General features: G+C 39.8%; 1 protein-coding gene across 9 annotated transcripts in view; it reads left to right on the top strand.

Annotated features, from left to right (window-relative positions):
* The window catches only part of CEP112 (centrosomal protein 112), a 456418-nt gene that overhangs the window by 91524 nt on the left and 347130 nt on the right, over positions 1 to 17764 (top strand). For all 9 annotated transcript variants that reach the window (XM_025889895.2, XM_073883235.1, XM_025889894.2 and 6 more), the window contains 2 exons: positions 2956 to 3074; positions 11340 to 11483. In XM_025889895.2, the coding sequence (XP_025745680.1) occupies positions 2956 to 3074; positions 11340 to 11483 (263 nt within the window). The remainder of the gene's footprint in view (positions 1 to 2955; positions 3075 to 11339; positions 11484 to 17764) is intronic.

The raw sequence follows: 17764 nt of genomic DNA, 5'->3' as shown, positions 1-17764 counted from the left end.
GTGTGTGTACGTGTACGTACGGGGTGCGTGTGTGTGTGTAGGCACGTGTACGTGCGGGGCGTGTGGAGTGTGTGTTTAGGTACGTGTATGTACGGGGTGTGTGGGGTGTGTGTGTGTAGGTACGTGTATGTACGGTGTGTGTGGTGTGTGTGGGTGTGTGTGTAGGTACGTGTATGTACGGTGGTGTGTGTGTGTGTGTGTGTGTGTGTGTGTATGTATGTGTATATATGGGTGATGGTGGTGGCAGTGGTGGTTGGTTTGGTTAAGGAGTTGAATGAGTCTGTCACTGTTCCTCCTTCTTCCTAATTCTCGCTCCTTATTGGACTGGAGCTGCCCTGGGTGGGTTATAGATTAGAGCTTACTGGCTTTCACAGGGAAGTCTAGGGAAATTACTCCTTTTGGTCTAATAAAATTCATTGCATTAAGTATCTACTTTAAGCCTTGTGGTATATGCTGGTATCGTGATTGACAGAACAAACCTTTAAAAAGTATTCCCCATTTCCACTTCCATTACGAAGGAAAAGAAAGCATATAATCAAGTGTAAAATTGACTACGACTGTAGGTTAAACATTGAAATGCAACAGGTAGGCAGAGAGTGAGTGTTGATGAAAATATGTTTTGGAGAAAGGAACTTTAAAAGTTTTGTAAGATTTGATTAGTTCGAGAGAAGAGTTCCAGGTACAGGGATAGGAATGCTGTGTCGTCAGGTGTAGCAAGGATGCTGCAGAACCGCTGGGCTAGAGGGGATGGTCCCGTGCATTAGGAGAAGGATTGCAAAGGACTAGACACAGGACTTGTCCTGACTTAAGCATGACCTTGAATTTCAGACTTAGAAGTTTCAAGTTTATCCCGTAGATGCTGGGGAGTCAGAGAAGATCTTTGAGAGGTGAGCCTTAGGACCTCATGTTTTAGGAGAAGTAGCCTGGTAACGGTGGGTGTGCCAAACAAAGTGAGGCTGGTTTCTAGTCTGTTACAATAGAGGCAGCATGAGGAGAGAGAGAGTGAGGGAGAGTGAGAGAAAGAGAGAGAGAGCAAGCGTGCATTCCACTTAGAAACACGGGCTCTAATCTCAGCCCTGGTGTTCAACGTCTGCTACAGGACGTCAGGAAGTTTCTGGGCCATGGCTTACTCATTATAAAATGGTGAGGCTGGAATAAATAAGATATAAAGTCCCTTCCAACTCAAGGATGTTCTGCTTCCATGCTTTGGTAACTTTACATGTGAGGTGATAAGGACCCGGAATACCTGAATGATGGCGGGGGGCGAGGAGGCTAGTGAGAGTGGAAGGGAAGAAGACATTTTGGAGGATTTGGTGAATGGTAAGATATAAGCGATGGGAGAGCTTTCTGTTTAGGGTTTCCATATGGAACTTCCTGGCTCTCTCCCAAACCACCAAGCCTGAATGTATCTGAGAGAATGGTAATGCCCTTGAAATTTAGGGTGGCAATTACATATATAAGTTAACTAATGAAATAGATATTTTTAGGTTTATTTCCAGCCTTAAATGTTGGTGAAAGTAATTAGAAATTTGTTCAGGTTCTTTTGCCAAATATCAGTGGCTAGAAAAATATTTAAAATTTTTTTCTAGGTTTTCGTTTCTTACCCTGATTCAAACCAGGCAATTTAAACATGCCTAAGGTTTAAAAATAATATTTCCTAAGGCTTTTTGAATTGCAAACAGATCTTAGTTTTAATTTTGGGATTGTGAAGTAAAATGTTGTAGATGCTAAAAACTAGTATTAGGTTAACTTGGATTCTTTGCCTTTTCCCCTCCTGTGTTGCATAGTTGAGATACATGAGTGAAAGAAGTTTCTATGTAAATGTTTATGAAAATTTTGCAATCTTCAAGAAAGTGAAGAAGAACATATTCAGTAAGCTAGGAAAATAGTACATTCAAGCAAACGTAGAACTGAATTTATTTTACCCTCCAGAATTTATTTTACATGATATATTAAACAAATTTTCACTTATATCAGCAACAGTTCCTTAAAAAAAGGAAGATAGAAATTTAAATGATTTATAAGGGAAATGTTTTATATATTTAAAGTCTATTTTGTTTCAGTAACATAAACCTTGGCAATGATTTTAACGTATCTAGGAGTGATGATATATTGAAATGATGAGTTCCTCCATCTATGTATCCAGGACACATCTTTTTGAGTACTTGCCTGTGTGGCAGTGTTTGTTATGCCCTGTAGATAAAAAGTTGAAATATCTTTCTCCTCAGGAGATAAGCAAGTAAGCCATTATAACATATAAAGTAATAAGTGATTTATTGGAGAAATAGATGAGGTTCCCTGGGAATGAGGAGGAGTTGCTTTCTGCCCCTCCAAGGGGAGAAATCTGGTTGGTGAATGGGTCATAAAGAAGGTGAAACTCGAATTGAGACCAAGGATAAGTAGCGGTTTTTCAACAAGGGAGGGACAGGCATTCCGCATAATAAATGATCAGTTAGGCCGTGAATAGATGAAAGAATATGGCCTCAGGAAGCAGCAGATAGGTTGGTGTGTTTACAGTACAAGGTTAAAAATATGGAAGTGGTGAGAGATATGGCCAGGAAGCAGTCAGATCATGATGAGTGGTTTTCCATATTAGAGATTTTTGGCTTTTACCTTTTAGGTGAGGGAAGCTGTAGAAAGATTTCAAGTCTGGGAGTAATAGGGCTGGATTTTCACCATAGAAAGGCCTCTTCAAAGCAGTGGAGGGCCCACTGGAAGGGAATGATATGAAGGCCAGCACACTGTTAAAATTGTCTAGAGAGTGAGTAATAATGGACTCAACCAGGGCTGTGGTGGCAGAAATGGAGAAAGGAAGGAATAAGAGATACTTTAGACAATTGAGAAGACTTGCAGAAAAATGGAACTATCTGTTAACTGGTGAACCATATTTTTTGTCATCAGACTCTTATGAGGTAGCTAGAATTGGCTTAACTATGTTTTCATCATTTTTGACAGTTCAGGCCCTTATACGTGACTGTCAAGTTATCAGAGAGACCAAAGAAAACCAGATTACAGAGCTAAAAAAGATATGTGAACAGAGTACAGAATCTCTGAATAATGATTGGGAAAAAAAGGTAAGCGTCATAAAATTGTGATGGAAAATACAAAGGTTTATGCTTCAGAATAAAATATTTTATTATAAAAATAATGGATGCTCACAGAATAGACAGAAAAGTATGAAAAAAATAAAACAAAATAACTTAAAATTCAAGACCAACTGTCTAGATATAGTCATTGTTCATGTTTTGGTATATTTTCTTTTAGAAGTCTAATGGTTTGTAAAGTAGTTTTCACTTAGAAAACTTACTTTTGACTAACTCTTGAATTTCATGTTCTGAATTTTTTGTCATAGCCTATAGCTTTTAAGATCAATTAGTAGGGAAAAAGTAGTAGGATAATTTTTGGAGATTTTACCTTTTTAATTTTGGATTTAGGCCATTGGATCATTTCTTTTCTGAAATTTCAGATAACACAATATTTATAGTATAAACTTGTTTTTGATATAAACCAAATCAGTAGTGGATGGGTTATTCTTGGAGGAGCATTTAATTTAATTAAGAAAAATATTTTCATATAAATTAGCAGTGCCAAGAGCAATGTAATAAAAATATTTCTTTTTTTTTAAAATTTTTTATTGTTATGTTAATCACCATATATTACATCATTAGTTTTTGGTGCAGTGTTCCATGATTCATTGTTTGTTCATAACACCCAGTGCTCCATGCAGAACGTGCCCTCCTCAATACCCATCACCAGGCTAAACCATCCCCCTCTCCCCCTCCCCTCTAGAACCCTCAGTTTGTTTTTCAGAGTCCATCATCTCTCATGGTTCGTCTCCCCCTCCGACATACTCCCCCTTTCTTCCTCTCCTGCTATCTTCTTCCCCTTCTTTTTTCTTAAAATATGTTGCGTTATTTGTTTCAGAAGTACAGATCTGTGATTCAATGGTCTTGCACAATTCACAGCGCTCACCGTAGCACATGCCCTCCCCAATGTCTATCACCCAGCCACCCCATCCCTCCCACCCCCGACCACTCCAGCAACACTCAGTTTGTTTCCTGAGATTAAGAATTCCTCATATCAGTGAGGTCATGTGATACATGTCTTTCTCTGATTGACGTATTTCACTCAGCATAACACCCTCCAGTTCCATCCACGTCGTTGCAAATGGCAAGATCTCATTCCTTTTGATGGCTGCATAATATTCCATTGTGTATATATCCCACCTCTTCTTTATCCATTCATCTGTTGATGGACATCTTGGCTCTTTCCACAGTTTGGCTATTGTGGACATTGCTGCTATAAACATTGGGGTGCACGTACCCCTTCGGGTCCCTACATTTGTATCTTTGGGGTAAATACCCAGTAGTGCAATTGCTGGATCGAACGGTAGCTCTAATTTCAACTGTTTGAGGAACCTCCATACTGTTTTCCAGAGTGGTTGCACCAGCTTGCATTCCCACCAACAGTGTAGAAGGGTTCCCCTTTCTCCACATCCCCGCCAACATCTGTTGTTCCCTGACTTGTTAATTTTAGCCATTCTGACGGGTGTGAGGTGGTATCTCATTGAGGTTTTGATTTGGATTTCCCTGATGCCGAGCGATGTTGAGCACTTTTTCATGTGCCTGTTGGCCATTTGGATGTCTTCTTTGGAGAAATGTCTGTTCATGTCTTCTGCCCATTTCTTGATTGGATTATTTGTTCTTTGGGTGTTGAGTTTGATAAGTTCTTTATAGATTTTGGATACTAGCCCTTTATCTGATAGGTCATTTGCAAATATTTTCTCCCATTCTGTCGGTTGTCTTTTGGTTTTGTGGACTGTTTCTTTTGCTGTGCAAAAGCTTTTTATCTTGATGAAATCCCAATAGTTCATTTTTGCCCGGGCTTCCCGTGCCTTTGGCGATGTTTCTAGGAAGAAGTTGCTGCGGCTAAGGTCGAAAAGGTTGCTACCTGTGTTCTCCTTTAGGATTTTGATGGACCCCTGTCTCACGTTTAGGTCTTTCAACCATTTGGAGTCTATTTTTGTGTGTGGTGTAAGGAAATGGTCCAGTTTCATTCTTCTGCATGTGGCTGTCCAATTTTCCCAACACCATTTGTTGAAGAGACTGTCTTTTTTCCATTGGACGTTCTTTCCTGCTTTGTCAAAAATAAGTTGACCATAGAGTTGAGGGTCCATTTCTGGGCTCTCGATTCTGTTCCATTGATCTATGTGTCTGTTTTTGTGCCAGTACCAAACTGTCTTGATGATGACAGCTTTGTAATAGAGCTGGAAGTCCGGAATTGTGATGCCGCCAGCTTTGCTTTTCTTTTTCAGTATTCCTCTGGCTATTCTGGGTCTCTCCTGGTTCCATACAAATTTTAAGATTATTTGTTCCATTTCTTTGAAAAAAGTGGATGGTATTTTGATGGGGATTGCATTGAATGTGTAGATTGCTCTAGTAATAAAAATATTTCTTATGAACAAATCTCACATAGTTGTATAGTACTTCACTTAAGCCCTTAAGCCATTAGTTCAAATTACAATATGTGTTTAAAATAAAGTATGTCACGGGCGCCTGGGTGGCTCAGTTGGTTTGGCGACTGCCTTCGGCTCAGGTCGTGATCCTGGAGTCCCGGGATCGAGTCCCGCATCGGGCTCCCCGCTCGGCGGGGAGTCTGCTTCTCCCTCTGACCCTCTCCCCTCTCATGCTCTATCTCATTCTCTCTCTCAAATAAATAAATAAATAAAAATCTTAAAAAAAAAAATAAAATAAAGTATGTCACTTGTATTCTGTCATAAAGATATTGTTAACTCATATTCTCTCGATTATAGTCTGGGTTCAGAATATTTTGCTGAAAGTTACAAATGCCTTTCCAAGCAGACACTGTGGGTCTGTAATATGTCCTGGTGACGGCAGCTTTAGGACGAGTCTGGGAAGTGCACTGCAGATACATCAGGGTGTGGAGAGTTAGCTCTTTTCTGGTTTTATTTTGTCAATTTATTTGTTCTTTTTCCCTCTTTCTCACATTTTGGTTTTATCTTTTCTATAAATTTGGCATATTTTTGTGTTTGTTGCAGGTACATTGCATACATAGCTGGTCCCCTTCCTCCCTTTGTCTGATTCCCTAGTTCCTTATTTTTCAGTTTAAATTGCCAAATCTTCCTGGAAGAGAAAAGTCTTCTGCCTTCTACTATGTACGAGGGTACATTTTATTCCTTCAGTTGGGTGAACAAATCTTTCTTACAGCTACACAGTAATTAGTGGGTATGAATGCACTGCAGAGTTTTTTTTTTATGAATGCATTGAAGTTCTTTTTTATGAAGTACAATTGCATGTAAATCTGAAGTGAAAACCTGGTGCAAGCAAGATAGGTACCAAAAATTAATAAGCAGATGATAATTTTTTGATACTAAATTACTTTGTTATATATATATATTTATATATTTTAAAGATTTTATTTATTTATTTGACAGAGAGAGACATAGAGAGAGCAGGAACACAAGCAGGGGGAGTGGGAGAGGGAGAAGCAGGCTTCCCGTGGAGCAGGGAGCCTGATGTGGGGCTCGATCCCAGGACCCTGGGATCGTGACCTGAGCCAAAGGCAGACGCTTAACGACTGAGCCACCCAGGCACCCTTGATACTAAATTATTTTGTAATGTATGCAGTCATTCATTAGAAAATCATTAAGCATCTATATGGACAGGTGGTGTGAGTGTGCACGTGTGTGCATGTATGTGCATGCACGTGGGTATGTATGGTGTGTGTGTGCCTGCATATGTGTACATGTACTCCATAGTATCCCTAATAGAAATCTCCATCCAACATCTCTCACTCCAAGTCCGCTATACAACTACCTACTTAAGATCTCTCCTTGATCTAAATCCCATTGTTCTCGCCAAACCCCATCTTCTTCCTTTGTTGCTAAACAAAGTCTCCTCCTAGGGGTTTTCCCTTATTCCGTGTTCCCTGTGGTATTGCTCTCTGCCTAGCTGCTTAGGCTTTTCTTTTTGCCTCATCTCTCATATCCAATCACTTGCCAAGTTGTTTTGTTCACTCTACTTGTTTTGTTATTCACCACTGTCCCCTCCCTAGTTCCAGAGACCATCGCCCCTTCCTAGGTTTGCTGTAACTGGACTCTCTTCCCCTCTTTAGTCCATGCGCCACAATACACCACACCGATGGTCTTTCTAACACACATCTGGTTTCTCTCACCACCATGTTTAAAGCACTCCAGTGCCTTCCCGGTAGGAAATTGACAGGGCTCTTCATGACTGACACTCTGGATCTCGCAAGCCTCCCCTTCTGTCACAACCCTACACTTGTACTTTTGGACTGGCTTTACAGAACTTTCCCAGTTATTTGACTCTACCATGCTATTTCTAATCTGTGGGCCTTTAAAAACATTGAGTATGATTCACACACCATAAAGTTCATCCTTTTATTTATTTATTTATTTATTTATTTTTATTTATTTGACAGAGAGAGATAGCAAAAGAGGGAACACAAGCAGGGCGAGTGGGCGAGGGAGAAGCAGGCTCTCCACCAAGCAGGGAGCCCAATGCGGGGCTCCATCCCAGGACCCGGGGATCATGACCTGAGCCGAAGGCAGACGCTTAACCACTGAGCCACCCAGGCCCACCAAAGCTCATCCTTTTAAAGTGTGTGTACAGTGCAGTGGTTTTCATTATATTTACAAAATTGCATGACCGTCATCACTATCTAATTTCTAGGACATTTCTGTCATCCCAGAGAGAAACCCATTGGCAATCACTTCCTGTTTCCCTTTCCTCCAGCCTCTTGCAACCACTAATCCACTTTCTGTCTCTAGAGTTTTGCCTGTAGAATCACACACCTATGTGGCATTTTGTGACTGACTTCTCTCACTTACCATGTTCTTAAGTTTCATCATGTTGTGGCATAAATCAGGAGTTCAGTCAGCATTAGAACTGAATAATCCATTGAATGGACATGCCACATTTTGTTTATCCATTTATCAGTTGATGGGCATTTGAATTGATTCCATTATTTGGATATCATGAATAATGCTGCTGTGAAAATTTGTGCATGAGTTTTTGTGTGGCCATATGTTTTCATTTCTCTTGGCTATTGTATGGGGAAAAACACTGTCTATATTTTCCTTCACTCATACACTCGTAATACTTCTGACTCCAGATATGTGGGTTTTCTACACATCAAGCAATTTTCTTGGATGCCAACTGGATGTCCTATAACTCAACTAAATTTGACACTCTTTGCCTAGAGTTAGTGTCAGATCTTACAAGGTAGGGGCTAAATCCCACCAGACTGCCCCCACTTCAGATGTCAATCAAAAGTCCCAGGTTGTTACCTGTACTTCTTACCAAGCTGCTATAAATAGGAATAACATGAAACCCTTCTTGGGCTCTATGATTTGCTGGAATAGCTCACAGAACTTAGGGAAACATTACTTACATTTACTGTTTTATTATAAAGGGTATAATAGTAGATGCTGATAAATAACCAGACAAAAAGATACACCGGGTGAGGTATGTGGGAAGGGGCACAGAGTTTCCGCACCCTCTCCTGGCACATCACTCCCTGAGTACCTCCATGTGTTCACCAACCCAGAATCTCTCCAAGCCCTAAACTTTTGGGTAGGCCTTATTACGCAGGCAGGAGCAATGGTAAACTTAATCTTTAGCCACTCTCCCCTTCCTAGAGGATGGGGAAATGGGGCTGAAAGTTATAAGCTTCTAATCGTGTGGCTTGACCATCTGGGTCACCGGCCCCATCCTGAAGCTATCCAAGAGCCCATCCAAAGTCACCTCATTAGAACAACACACACTCCTATCACCCAGGAAATTCTAAGGGATTTAGGAGCTCTAGGCCAGGAACCAGGGTCAAAGACCAAATATTAGAACAAAAGATGCTTCTAGTGCTCTTAGGAGATTACAGGGATTTTAGCTCTGTTCCAGGAACAATATTTTCTGTTATTTCACAGGTGTACCCCTAGGAGTGAAATCTCTGGGTTATATGGTGATTCTGTGTTTAACATTTCAAGGAACTGCCTGTTTTCCAGAGTGGCTGCACCACTAACCTGTGGGCTTTTCCAGTACATCTCCATCTATTTAGACAGATTCCTGGTTTCTCTGCGTCCCTTCTAGCATGAGGCAACTACATGGTCAAATGTCCAGGTGCAAGACCCATATGTAGGATGCTGGGAAGGTCTTCTGCATCCCCCGTACCCATTGCCAAACCTGGCTAAAAAAATGGGTAGATCTCCTCATTGTCAGGGCCCTGGTGGCATCCCGATGGCTTAATAAATCCTAGCAAGATCTCTGCTTCAGAGCATGACAAATAATACCTGCTGCTAAAACAGCTTATCCCTCAGGGGAATGTTTGCCCTTTAAAGCCTCCCAGACCAAGTTACCTGGACCCCAATTCATTTCTAGGTCTGGGAAAGCTCTCAGTGATGTATTGTGCCTGGTCCGTGGTAGATACTAATAAAATTTCCGGATGAATACTTTAGTATTAGTCATCTCCAGTCAGATTATTAGACTACATACACCTGCTTGATCCTCAGACATGTCTGCCAAATTAGAGCATACGTTTTTCTGCCAGGATCGTGTTTACCCTTGCAGTCTTAACTAAGTTCCCTGGATGAGATAACTTGGGCTGACTTGCAGACATTCCTCTGGCTTCAACAGGCACAGTTCCCTTGTAAATCAATTGTGGGATGCACCCAAGAAACCACGATGTACTAGTGGACTACTAGATGTAGTAGATTTGCAGCATTCAGTAGGCATATGTCATAGGACCTCTGGGAGACCACAAACATAAACCACTACAACATGAGTAAAACCACAAAATTCTAAGTGACCTTTCAATCACTTTGTCAGAGTTACTACATAGGTCAGTCGACAGCACTGAAATTTAGGTGCTGTGGGCTTGGCCACATTCATGGGCCAACTAAGTGACTGACTTCTGAATATCAAATGTAACACCAGTTTAAAACAGACTTTGGCAAAAATATAAACCCAGCATATCAGGGATTTTTGGGTACCACTCAAAAATAGCTCAAACTGCATATGTGAAATTTGTGAAACCCTAGAGTCTTCTTTTGTGTAGCTAATACTGGGCCATCCCCACTTTTCCTGTTCAGCTAGAAATGAGAAAAGTTCTTGGGGCCCTTGCTAATAATGAGCACAACTACTGCGCACATCCTGTCTCGAGTTCCCACCATGTCTCAGGGTTTTCCCTGTTAGTTCAGTATCTTCCTAGTCAAATCAGAATCTCTATGCATGTGTTGTATCCTTGTCTCTCCTATTCATGAATGGGAAATCAAATCTTTTAAAACCTTCTGGACTTTTTCCCTCCCCACCAACTGAGTGAGCCTGGGGTTAGGTGTGGGGATAGGAGTTAGAATTTCACTCCCATTAAGATAACTGAAGGACTGTCCCCAGGCTGGGAGCAGATTTTTAATTCCCTTTGGAAGCTATCCACTGAACCATGTTTTCCTTACCTTAGTTAAATAGATATTTTGGTGCTTCATCCATTTAAACAGTGGATACATAATCTTAAAAAGACCAGTATAGAGGAGGACATGTAGTATACATTTCTACTTAGCAAACTCTTTCCCTATTTGATTTATAAATGCCATCTTTAAATCTACTTTTGTATAGATTATGGAATGGGTATAAATAGTTACTTGTCAGGGGTTAGGGTGAAGGGGAAAGCATTTTTAACACTACTTTTGTGCAAACGAGATGAAAATCCTGACAGTGAGATAATATTCCTAGTCAATAACAACATTCTAAATATTTCTGTTTCCTGATTTCAGGCAAATACTAGTGTTGTTCAGCCAAGGCATTGTGTTATCTGTCTGATTTATTTACTGTTTCTACCTGAGGTGGATAATTCCCTTTAATATTTGTTTATTCATTAAAATTTTCAGCTCAGGGAAGTCAAGAAAAATTGTTTCTTTTTCTTTTTTAAGATTTACTTGTTTATTTTAAAGAGCGAGAGTGGGGTTGGGGCAGTGGGAGAGGGAGAGAGCGGATTTCAGTCAGACGCCCCACTGGGCACGGAGCCCAATGCAGGGCTCTATCTCATGAACCCGACCGAGATCATGACCTGAGCCGAAATCAAGAGTTGGATGTTTAACCAACTAAGCCACCCAGGCGCCCTGAAAAAAATTGTTTCTTAATCATGCTTTATATAATCTCTTTACTTGGAATGTTTATTTATGAGTTTTATATCTTTTATTGTTCAGGTCACCAAATAGATAGAGAAATATAGGAAAACAATTTTTTCTGAATTGCAGAGTAGCCTCTTCTATAATAATAGTGAAAGAGTCACTTCTTGAATTCACTGTGTAGCTCCACAATGCTGTCGCAGAAATGGAAAAGGAAAAGTTTGATCTTCAAAAGCGGCACACAGAAAATATTCAAGAGTTGCTTGAGGACACAAACGTGCGTCTGAATAAAATGGAGGGTGAATACGTGGCCCAGACACAGTCCACGGTGAGTCTTTTTTTTCCTTTTCTTGCCGTTTCTAGTAACTGTCCTATTAATCTCCATGACTCCATGGTTCCTCAGTGTGTGCAGCGCATAAATAAATGTGTTATAGAATTTAGAAAAAACATTTTACCTTCTGACTTGATACAGGATTATATGCAACAATGGACAGTCTCTTGAAGTCTGCTGTGGGATTTCACTCTGGATTTTTCAGTGCCACTGTTTTTCTTCTTAACCCCCAGAAGCCTTTACAAATCTTTTTTCTTGTTGTTGTTGTTTTTACTGACTTTCATTCTAGAGACCCTCCCTCCTTTCCTTTCCTTTCCTTTGTTCCTTCCTTCGTTCCTTCGTTCCTTCCTTCTGTTTCATTTCAACTTGATTGAGGGACCAGACCCAGATATCACATGGGTAAACTCCAAAAGTTCTTTTCCTGAGAGGATGCAGAAGGAGGTCACCAGAGTACACAGCAGAGAGACCAGTCACTTTCTCTAAGGAAAGATGAAGGATTCCCCTCAAGAGCCACCTCAGGGAGCTCCTGGTTGCGGAGGATAGGTCTGAGAGAGTGAGCATCTTCAGCCTTTGAGAAGGTTAGCTGACTTCCTAAAATACATAAGGCTGAAAAAGGTAGGCTCATGGGTACATGGACAGGACTCCTCACATCTGAGGCAAGTACACCTCATCAGTCTTGTTCCTGTATACGATATGACCTTATAGAATGGTAGAGCCTTGTGTCCTAGGCATGAACACAGTTCTCATTTTCCACTGACAGTCCACCCAGGCCAACCTGGCTGGGCCCTGGCCTTCCTTGAATTTAAAGCTGTGGAATTTGAACAAGAGTCGGTTTCTCTGGCTTGTCTTGGAGACCCCTAGACCAGTTCTACAGACTATCTCGCAGAGTTAAAGAAATGGGAAGCAGGATCCACAGTGACTTGGAACTTGGGCTTTAGGGTTTTGGGTTCAAATCCCAGCTTACTAACTTGAGTGCCATGTGAGTTCTTCACATGTTAATTTTCCTCATCTGTTAGATAGGACAACAGTAGTACAGTGTACTAGATGTTGTTGGAAATTTTTTTTTAAGATTTTATTTATTTATGTAAGAGAGAGGGCACAAGAGACAGAGAGAGAGTGCGGGGGGAGGGGCAGAGGTAGAGGGAGAAGCAGGGAGCCGATGCGGGGCTCCATCCTGGGACCTCAGGATCACAACCTGAGCTGAAGGCAGACGCTTAACCAACTGAGCCACCCAGGCGTCCTTGTTGGAAACTTTTAATAAATTAATATACATAAATTAAGTTATATAATAAGTGCTCAATAGATAATTTTTAAATATTATCTTTGAAAATGTAACATACAAGAATGATAATCAAGAGAGACATAAATGAGAAAATGATCAATTCAAGAAGTTAATCAACATTTGCTTAAAGATGGCCGGTTGAAGATTGTGTTGGCCTCCATCCCCTCCCACAAAAACGATAGTAAAGGGATAAAGAAAAAGGTGTAAACCCAGAAGGACAAAGAGCATAATGGAAGTAATAATATTTTTGGAGTTGGAAAGGCAGTGGGTGAATTGAAACTGACCAGTTCAAGAAAGCGGAACCCTAAATCAGCACTGAGGAAATCTACAAGCAAACTGGATGATACCAGGGGTTCTCCTGGAGGCTCAGGACTTGTCAGCACCAGTCACCGCTGGAAGAGGAGGTGCAGGTGGTGCTTCAACACACTGGATTCCTAGAAAGTTTGTTTAAGAAGCAGCTAGATGTTGACTTTGGGTGCTGAACACAAGTGGGTTTATCATACTCTTCCTTTTACTTTCGTGTATGTTTGAAATGTCCCATAATAAAACTTTTTTAATGATAAAATTAACAACCAAAAACAACCACATCTTCCTGTCCCCTCTCCCACCCCCTTTATGAAGCCTGGGATCTTAGCAGAAGACTTGAGGTTATTTTCTGAAGATATTTCATGCCACAGCAGTTCTTAAAGTATGGTGAGCCCGTCCCGGGGAGTCCTTGAGGCTCTTTAGAATCCTTTGAACGGCCAGATTGAAACTCTTTCCACAACCCTCACCCCCGATAAAGGAAAAACATCAAAAACTCGGGTCATTTAAAAGGGGAAAGAGTTAAGCTTGCATCAGATTTCCTCAACTCAGTATTTGATATCAGAAGACAATAGAACAACACTAAAAAACATTAGAAGTATGGCCTAAAATGGTTTTTAAGTATAGAAGATATGAGCAGCTTTGAACTTCAGCAAATATTTTTGACTTTTATAAATGTTAAATGTCACTTTGATGTCCCTAGGTGTGGATTTTTGGGCATTATTTGAGCCCTTTAAATCTGTGTTCACACTGGGTGTTACATGTAACTGATGAATCATTGAACACTACATCAGAAACTAACGATGTACTATACAGTGGCTAACTGAACGTAATTAAAAAAAAATCTGTGTTCGGAGAAATTTATTTCCATTGTTCCTCCAAAAAGATCTGTTGTTCCTATGGCTTAGGTTTTATTTTATGCTTTCTACCTCTTTGTATGTCCTTTCTGTTCTCTGCTCCTGGGATGGTTTTCCGTTCTGCTCTTACTCTCACCAATTAATTCTTTAGTAGGTTTCCTTCTGCTTATTGTGTCTATTCCACCTTTTATTTAGCTACTATACTTTTTCATGTCCAGTATTTTCATTTGCTGGTGGCCTCCTGCTCCTCCTCTTGTTTCCTTCTTTTTTCAAGCAGAGCGAAAGTATTTGCAAATCACATACGTGGGAAGGGATTGACATCCAGAATATGTAAGGAGCTCCTACAGTTCAACAACAACAGTCTCCAGGGCCCTCTACCCTGAGGGTCAGCCCCCCTCCCTGTTTAAAGCATAGTAAACCCAAGAGATATATGTAGTCTATTATAAAAACATGCCAGGCATCATACTGGGTACTGGAGCCATAGTGGTGACCAAAGTCCTTGTCCATAATGCTCACATTTTTGTGCAGGTGACAGCCAATAAAGAAGTATAACTGTCCAGTGGTGATAAGTGTTCTGATGAAAAAGAATTCAGTTTAAGACCTGCCTTGTAAATGGAGGTGATTTTGTCCTCAAGGGGATATCCATTGGTTGTTGGGATAAAAGAAATTTTAGATATTAGAGTGGTTTGTGACCTTCCAGTGGGCACAGTTTATGTACAGCAAGTCTGGGGTATTAAAATTTCATGGTGAGGAACAACTAACAGAAAAAATAACTAAAAAGCTTCCTTAATTAAGGGAGCAATAATTAAAAGGAAAAAAAGGCTGAGCTGCTCTGGTGTGAGAGGATCGAGGGGAGGAGGTTGCTACCACAGGTAAGGCAGTCTCGGAAAGTCTTTTCTTTTTTTTTTTTCTTTTTTTGTTAAAGGTTTTATTTATTTGACAGAGAGAGACACAGCGAGAGAGGGAACACCAGCAGGGGGAGTAGGAGAGGGAGAAGCAGGCTTCCCCCCGAGCAGAGAGCCTGACGCGGGGCCCGATCGCGGGGCCCGATCCCAGGACCCTGGGACCATGACCCAAGCTGAAGGCAGACCCCCAATGACCGAGCCACCCAGGCGCCCCACGGAGAGTCTTTCTGAAGGTGGGGCATTCACAAAGGGACCCAAGGAAGTATTGGAGGAATCCGTGTGATAATATGGGAACAGCATTTCGGGCAGAAGGAATAGCCAGTGCAAAGATCCTAACACTGGGATGTGTTGGGCAAGTTCAGAGAACAGCAAGGGGGCAGTTATAGACCTAGCACTGGGAGCAGAAGGGTAGGAAAAGAAGTTAGGGCACAAATCAGAGAAAGCTGTGTAGACCATTGTAATTGATTCTTTTTTTTAAAAAAACCGCTTTACTGAGGTATAACTTATATATTACAAAATTATTTTAAAGTGTACAATTCAGTGAATTTTTAGTTTATTTGTATTGAATTTTTTAATGGATTGAGCACATGGAAGTGATTCCCTCTAATATTTTAAACATGTCTCTCTGGCCCTGGGCAGAGAAAAAAGTGTGAGGGACCAAGAATGGGAGCAGGGAGACCAGTTAGGAAGTTATTGTTGTAGTTTAGGTAAGAGAGGGGCTGGCTTGGACATAGGTATCAGCCAGCAAATGATGATGCTGTTAAGTGCAGTGCAGAAGGCTAGGGGTGGATCAGGTTTATTGGGGTAAAAAAAAAAAAATTCAAGAATTTATTTTCTGGATAATTAATATAATGATGTATCCAACATCCATGAACGAACACGAAATTTATATCTGAAATACATTTTTGCCATCTCAACATCCTAAATTTTTACAAACATGAATTAAACATAATAATTTTAAAGTTGAAACTTGATTGCCTAAAATGTTGACTACAGAGTTATATTTTATTAATTAAATAATATAAGAGCAAGATCTTTCACAGTGGAATTTTTAATTTTTATACATTTGGGATGTAAAGAAAAGTGATGCTTTGGAGCCAAGCGGTCGTTGTCAAAGAAACTTCATTCTATTTTTAATGAAATTTGAAGTTAAAAATTAGCATTCAGACCTTGTCATTAGGTAACAGTAAATATAGAGAAAAATGAACAGAGTCTGTCAGCAGGATTGAATTTAAGAATCATCAAAACTAGACAGATCTTGCTGAGCAGCTCCTGATTTAATAATTAAATAAGGTAGAGTTCAAGGCATGGCTTAAGATGAAAGACGAGACTGTCACTGAGAATTAGTTTCTTGGTTTTGTTGTTCTTTCAGGCTTTTTCTTTCTTTCTTTCCTTCTTTCTTTTTTTTTTTTTGAGTCTTGTTTTGTTTCATTGCCATTTGTTGTAAGCAGATACTTGTATAGATTATTAGACTTACATCTTTTGGTATTGGCAAGGGTTTTCTTGTCTGAAATTCATAATAAAAACATGTAAACAGTGAGTTTTTAAAACAATATATTAGAACTTATAAATATGAAAGTTATAGCAAAATTATTAGATGCTTGGGGAGGTGACAGCTGTAAAATATAGAGCTCTATTCATATCAACGCTTAGACACACTGAAGTCTTAGTGGATGGCTTTGTTGCGATTTTAGGCTCTGTTAGTGGAATTCTTTACCTTTTTCTGTATCATGGATCCCACTGGCAATCTTGTGAAGTCTATGTAGTCCTTCTCAGAAAAATACTTTTGAAGTTTAATAAAATATTAAGATTACAGAGAGAAGAAGTTTTATTGAGTTATAGTTATCGAAATATTAATAAATCAAAGTCATAGTAAAGTAATACATATGTTTCTAAACTAATGCAATAAATATCAAGATTTACCAGTGGGCCTGGTAACCATTGTAATTTATTGAATAAGAATGAAGATAAACAATATTTAGTGATTATCCCAAACTATGATGGACTATAAAAATATCTGTGATTTCTGTTAGTCGTAGGTATTGCTAAATACTACCTTGGTTTGTTGACTATATTCTTAGATGAAGGGAAATGCTGAAGGTCAATTAGGGTGGTGAAAATTAAGATGAGATTTCTTCTCCACTCTAATTTCCTGACACTCTGAATTGTGTTCATGGACCTGTATCAAGTTTAAGAACCCCAACCTTAAAAAGTATCAAAGGGCCTTAGACACCTGAGAGTTTTGTTAGCCATTTGTTAACTGTTGTTAGTAGGGACATGTGATAATTCATGGAGCAACTCATCTCCTCTCTGAGATGGCTGGAATTTGTCATTTTGTAGTCACCACCAGCATTTCTTCTCTCAGCCTCATAATTATAAAGAAACCCCCAGATAACACCAGTTCATCATTTTGAATTAAATGACCATTTAAAAAAAGTAGTTTTTATTTAAAAAAAAAAACAGTATTAGATTTATAGAAAATTTGACAAGATAGTACACAGTTTCCATATACCCCTTACCCAATTTCCTTTATTAACATCTTAACGTTATTTTGGCCCACTTGTTACAACAAATGAATCAGTAGTAATACATTATTATTAACTAAACTCCATAGTTTATTCAGTTTTCCTTAATTTTTATGTGATGTCCTGTTGTCCAGGATCTCATGCAGGACATAACATTACATTTAGTTGTTACGTCTCTCTAGTTTACTCTTGGTTGTGACAGTTTGTCAGGCTTTCCTTGTTTTTCATGATCCTGACAGTCTTGAGGAATGGGGGTCAGGCATTTTGTAGGATGCTTCTCTATTGGATTTTGTCTCATGTTTTTCTTTCCTTTTTTAAAGAATTTATTTATTTATTTATTTATTTGACAGAGAGACAGCGAGAGAGGGAACACAAGCAGGGGGAGTGGGAGAGGGAGAAGCAGGCT

Source organism: Callorhinus ursinus, unplaced genomic scaffold (assembly GCF_003265705.2).
Source record: "Callorhinus ursinus isolate GAN/ISIS: 27379988/994484 unplaced genomic scaffold, GSC_fseal_2.0 scaffold50, whole genome shotgun sequence".
NCBI lineage: Eukaryota > Metazoa > Chordata > Mammalia > Carnivora > Otariidae > Callorhinus > Callorhinus ursinus.
The sequence above is the reverse complement of the archived record's forward strand: the minus strand, read 5'-3'. Positions and strand labels throughout refer to the sequence as shown.